The 5900-nt window shown below is 31.4% G+C and overlaps 1 protein-coding gene across 1 annotated transcript; it reads left to right on the forward strand.

The window, feature by feature from the left end:
• The first annotated feature begins 1782 nt into the window (after positions 1–1782).
• LOC114182464 (eukaryotic translation initiation factor 6-2) lies at positions 1783–5626 on the forward strand. The gene is made up of 8 exons (XM_028069338.1): positions 1783–1930; positions 2784–2838; positions 2999–3095; positions 3246–3331; positions 3694–3738; positions 4362–4492; positions 4973–5083; positions 5160–5626. Exons 2-8 carry the CDS (start codon positions 2829–2831, stop codon positions 5415–5417), a joined length of 738 nt encoding a protein of 245 aa, XP_027925139.1. The 5' UTR covers positions 1783–1930; positions 2784–2828; the 3' UTR covers positions 5418–5626.
• Positions 5627–5900: the final 274 nt, after the last annotated feature.

Here is a 5900-nt window from a genome sequence, read left to right on the forward strand (position 1 = left end):
GAAAGGTCGTAAGAGACAACAAGGTCATCAACAACACGTTGGTGACTCGACGTTTGTTGATGCGACTAGATTTGGAAGGAGGAAGTTGTGTGCCTACATTTGAGTAGAGAGGAACGATGGTGAAGGCTTCAATTTCGTTTCTCGTTTTGTAAACCACAATGATCATAATTGGGGTTTCTCAAGTTAGGGTTTGGAGGCTTCTCGATTGGGGTTTTTTGATGTGGTTGCGATTTAGAGTTTTTGATCTGCTTGTGATTTGGGTTTCTTAATATGTTTGTGATAATTTTGTAGGTTGGGTTTTTGTAGTGGGTTTTTGTTGGTTGTGATGGTTTTGTGGCTTTTTTTTTTTTTTTTTTTTTGCAGAAAACAAAGAATTGGAGAAAACGAAGATCATTGATGATGAAGAATAACACAATGATTGGAGACGAAGAAATGGTTTGTCAGCCCGCCAACCCAAATTTGGCGGGCCAAAAGCGGAAAAGGCCTAAACGGGTCGGACTGACCTGTTTTTACATTGGCGACTCTAAGTTCACAATGTATTTGAATTTTCTTATATTTTTGTAGTAGAATGTTGTGAGATTTATGTTAAATTATTGTTTTAGAAAGTATCAATGTATTTGGGTTCTAAATACATACGAGAGTTGTTTATGTGTTGTACAAGATTTCACATAATGATCTTATCTTATTATCATTAGAAATCGATCATTTTTTATTTTATTTTAGAGTTTTTATGTTTGCGTTGATCTTATTTATTTATTAGTAGATGATTCTCAAATATAAAAGATATTGATATTCTTCATGATTGATATTTTTTATGATGACACGTTTTTGTCCATCAAATATATTTATGGCATTGCACAATCTATAAGTTTATATTATATATCTTTATTCTCTTTTTGTCACCTGCTTAAAACAAATAAATTGATATTAAAAATCTAAATATAAATCGAAAGTTTTATATTAAATAAAATAAAAAAGTTAAAATGATATAAAAAAAACATAAACATTAAGTTTCAAGTTTTTATATTAAAAATGATATTAAGATTATGTATGAGTAACTTATATCTTTCTGAAATCTATCAAGAAAAATTCAAACACTCATGCCATTGCTAATACTTTTTTTTTTTTTCTAATAAAACAAATCCTTGTTATAACACAATAATTTGTTATTCTAGATATTTTTGTTTTAAGGAACTATTAAAGTCTTCTTTCTCTACCACACAAATGTTATCTTAATGCTATAAGTGTTAAAATTGGTTATTCGATGCATACATTCTAAACTAGCTGTGATTTTTAAGTTTAGTTTAGTTTTATATCAAGTTAACGGAATTACATTAATAATTTTTAATATATATATATATATATATATATATATATATATATATATTTATTTATTTATGCACATGCATATTATTGCTGTTGTCAATTAATACCCTTTTATTAATTTTTCATCTTTCATCAAACAATTTGAAAGCAGGTTTTATTAAGTCCTTTTAATTAAATAAACAAAGTTGAAGGTTGTTTTATCTATATAAAGATAAAAAAAATCATTATTTTAACAAAATGTATTGTATTACAAATATTTCGTATATAAATATATATTTTATTTTAACTGTATAGAATAAATATAGATATTTATCCCGAACTAATAACGCGATTTAGATGTTTAAAATCATTTTATCTCTTAATCTAAATTTTCATTGTTCTGATAATTTCAAATATGAAAAAATTAAATTTATATTATATTATATATAAAAATAAATAAATAAACGTGGAGGCCACGGTATATACCACTACAAAAACACAATACCCTAATTTCTCTCCCCGACTCTCTTACCCTGTTTTCAGCTCCGGCAACTTCTCTTCCGGCGCCGCCGCTACCTCCGCTTTTATCTTTGCCGTGACCTTCCATTCCTACGCGCTTCAATAGGTATTATTCTCTTCATGATATCCCCAATAGGTATTATTCTCTTCATGATATCCCCAAATTAGGTTATGGATGATTTCTGAATTGGGGGTTCCCTCTTTTTTCCAAATTTATTATATTTATTTGATTGGGTCGCTGAGCTGAAATTATCACGAAGGTTTCAGATACATAATACAATAATCCTTTTTCATATTTTAATTAACAATAATAGACTAAACTAGGTGCATGCTTGTGAGAATTTACTCTTGCATGTTTTTAAGGATTTTTTGTTATGTTTAAAAGATTCAAAATAAAGGAGTGCAAACTAATTGTATTTTCTTTACACGGATAAAAAATGTATCACTTTCAACTGAGTTTTTGAATGTTAAATATTAATAATTAATAATGTAGCAAATACAAAATATACTCTTCTTGTTGTGTTCTACCGTGTTTGATCATGTCTACAAATGCTCTAAGCAGTAGAGAATGCACATTTTTTTATGTGGCATTAAAATGAAGGAGTTTCTAGTGGAGAAGTCACTCGTTTTCTGTTTGTTTTTCTTCTTTTTTATTCAATTTTGGTGAGCATCAGTTGTAGTTAGTTAATTTGTGAGTTTATCATCTGAAACTGTCGATGTAAGAAGAGTTGTTTGAGCAACGCTGACCCCTTCTATTTTTTTTTTTCCATAAAAGTTTCTATCTAATATTCAAATTCCAATACCTTAATGTAAAGTCTAATAAGGTGAGAACCTGCATCCACAGATTGAGAGTATGTGATGGTTACGTGTTTTAAATGAGGTGTTTATTGTTTAAGTTTATTTATATATGAAACAAGGAACCTTTATATGTTTTTCTGATTTGAATTCTGGTGCTGTAGATCATCAATTTGATTACTTGGGTCAGATTTCTGTCATTCTCAATCATGGCAACTAGTAAGTGAAACATATATGTTTTCCCTATCTGTTTAATTGGTACCTATACCAAGTTTACTCATTCATGTTTTTTGTGTGTCTATTACGTTATGGTCTTCTTTGGTGGAAATATTTTTTACTCTTTAAATTAATATATCTGATGACTATGGATTTCCTGCAGGACTTCAGTTTGAAAATAATTGTGAAGTTGGAGTCTTCTCTAAACTTACCAATGCCTACTGCTTGGTTGCCATTGGAGGTTCTGAAAGCTTCTACAGGTTTTCATTCATCATGGACTATTGAAAACATTGCTTAGTATATATATATATATATATATATATATATATATATATATATATATATATATATATAGGTTTCAATTTGTTATGATAGTTTTATAGATGAATTCAATATGTGGCTTGATACAGTGTATTTGAAGCTGAGTTAGCTGATGTTATCCCTGTGGTCAAGACATCAATTGGGGGTACTCGGATTATTGGTCGTCTTTGTGCCGGTAATGTTTTTCTTATCCTCATTTGTTCTTTGTTTCTCAAGTAGTTATAGTCCATTGAGATGGATCCATCCTATAAATACTTATTTTCCTTTTCTAATTAACCAAAAACTGCACTTATTTCTTCTTTCTAGTTATTTTATCTTAGGACAATGATACTTTAACTTACTTTTTTTGACCCACTTTTAACCCACCACCTCGATCACCATTAGATCATCACATCACATCACTAAAAAGAATAAAAAAAGATGATCTAATGGTGATTAAAGCAATGGGTTAAAAGTGGGTAAAAAAAAGTGGGTTAAAATATCATTTTCCTTTTATCTTATTGGACATAATTAATTTTCCTTACAATTGGTTTGCAGGAAACAAGAATGGGCTTCTCTTGCCCCATACCACCACAGATCAAGGTGATTCTTATTTCTGTTATGTTTGTTTTGGTTCTTTGTACTCTATTATGCAATTTTACTATCATGTTCTAGGGCCCGATAGGTTTTGGAACTCCTGTCTTCCCAAACCAAAATTCATCCTATTGACTTTGTGAATAAAATATGTCAAAAGGTTACTCAACATCTGCTTGGTGATTCTGATGGCTGTTAGCACATTGGATGAGTAATCGCTTATTTTGATAAATTTTTTTACTGCTATTGTATAGCTGTAATTGAAAGGATCCTGACAAATTACTAGTTTAAATGTCAAATGATTGACTTCGGGTTTTGGATTGGTTAGTGATTGTGCAATTAGCTGATTTCATAAAGATTCTGAATTATGCTCATTTGTTTGTTAGTATCTCCATCTTTATCAACACTCTAGTCTCTATTCCTTTAATTGCTCCCAATTTTACTGAGTTTTGATAATCTATTATTTCTTTGTTTGTTCAAATTCTGTATATTGAGACCCGAGGATGGGATTTCTGGATTGACATTATATTTTTTAGAGTAACTTACCCTTTTTGTTGGCAGTATATAATCCACTCTAGTAATGATATACTAACTTATGGTATTTGAATTTTTTTTGTCTGTTATTCCTGTAGAACTTCAACATTTGAGAAACAGTCTACCTGATCAAGTTGTTGTTCAGCGTATAGACGAAAGGCTATCTGCTCTGGGGAATTGTATAGCATGTAACGACCATGTGGCCCTGACACACACTGATCTTGACAGGGTATTGCCTTATTGTTGACCAATTATTTTTTTTCTGTAACTGTTTATTCATATTTAGAATTAGAAATTGATTTTCATCTGGAGCACGGTATATTATCACATATATTGCTATCTCTGAATCTGAGCGCCTTAAATTTTGACAACTCAATATTTAGCATGTATCAAAGCCTAGGGAATTTGATCACCTAATGCTGGTTTTTGTTGATAAAACAAATCCGTTTATAACTCAAAATGCTATTCTGGCTAATTCTCTACCCAATCAAGTTTTGTTTGTCTGCCAAAAACGTTCTCTTATTGCTATGCATAGGTAATTTCCTATATAGGTGTCAAAATTAACACAGTGATCATTTTATTTATATTAATCCATTTTTCTTCTTCAAACGCTGTTAGTCCATCATCTTTATTTGCATCTATCTTTGATCTTTGATTTTATATATAAATCTTGGCTACCTCGAGTATTCAATATTAAGCTTTTGTTCAGGAGACTGAAGAGATGATTGCAGATGTTCTTGGAGTAGAAGTTTTCAGGCAGACCATAGCAGGCAACATTCTTGTTGGTAGTTACTGTGCCTTCTCCAATAGGGGTGGTTTGGTGAGTAAAATATATTATTAGAAATTCATAATCTAGACATCTATATACACTCTCTTTTGACATACCCTCGATGCAGGTCCACCCTCATACTTCCATAGAAGACTTGGATGAGCTTTCTACGCTTCTTCAGGTTCCTTTGGTGGCCGGAACTGTTAACCGGGGCAGTGAAGTGATAGCAGCTGGAATGACAGTTAATGACTGGACAGCATTTTGCGGTTCAGACACCACTGCAACAGAGCTATCTGTAATTGAGAGTGTTTTCAAGCTGAGAGAAGCTCAGCCTAGTGCCATTGTGGACGAGATGAGGAAATCCCTCGTTGATACCTATGTCTGAACTGTGTTAGTAATAATGTTATGTTTTGTGCAACAAGATATTGCACTGCTGATTGTTAAGATATAAGTTTTGGCGATAGTTTTGATTTTGTAATGTGGACATATTTGTTCCCATCTGTTTGTACTTTTCATTAACTGTGATATCATGTAATATCTGGTGATCTTCGTGATACACAGATCAAATGCATGTGTGGCTGTTATTGCGTACCTCGTGTTGACGACTTAAATAATTGCTTGGGAGACTCAATGCAATCATATTCTACGTCATTTAGTAACATGTCTATAAACTAAACTCTGAACAAACCATGTTGAAACTTACTGTATGCTAATTTAGTTTTAATATTGTGGCAACTATGAATTGGTAATTTGAATTCCTACACACCATCAGGGATGTTGAGAATTACAATCACAAATAACCCATGGTTGCGAAATTTGCGTTGATTTTAAGGCAGTATTTTTGGCCATTTCTTCTACACCTCCATAA

Source organism: Vigna unguiculata, chromosome 4, assembly GCF_004118075.2.
Source record: "Vigna unguiculata cultivar IT97K-499-35 chromosome 4, ASM411807v1, whole genome shotgun sequence".
NCBI lineage: Eukaryota > Viridiplantae > Streptophyta > Magnoliopsida > Fabales > Fabaceae > Vigna > Vigna unguiculata.

What these genes read in the sequence shown, in the direction of transcription:
- LOC114182464 (XM_028069338.1), top strand. An exon ending in TATTGGTCGTCTTTGTGCCG is followed by an intron (nt 3,332 to 3,693) that starts GTAATGTTTTTC and finishes ATTGGTTTGCAG; the next exon opens with GAAACAAGAATGGGCTTCTC. An exon ending in CCATACCACCACAGATCAAG is followed by an intron (nt 3,739 to 4,361) that starts GTGATTCTTATT and finishes TTATTCCTGTAG; the next exon opens with AACTTCAACATTTGAGAAAC.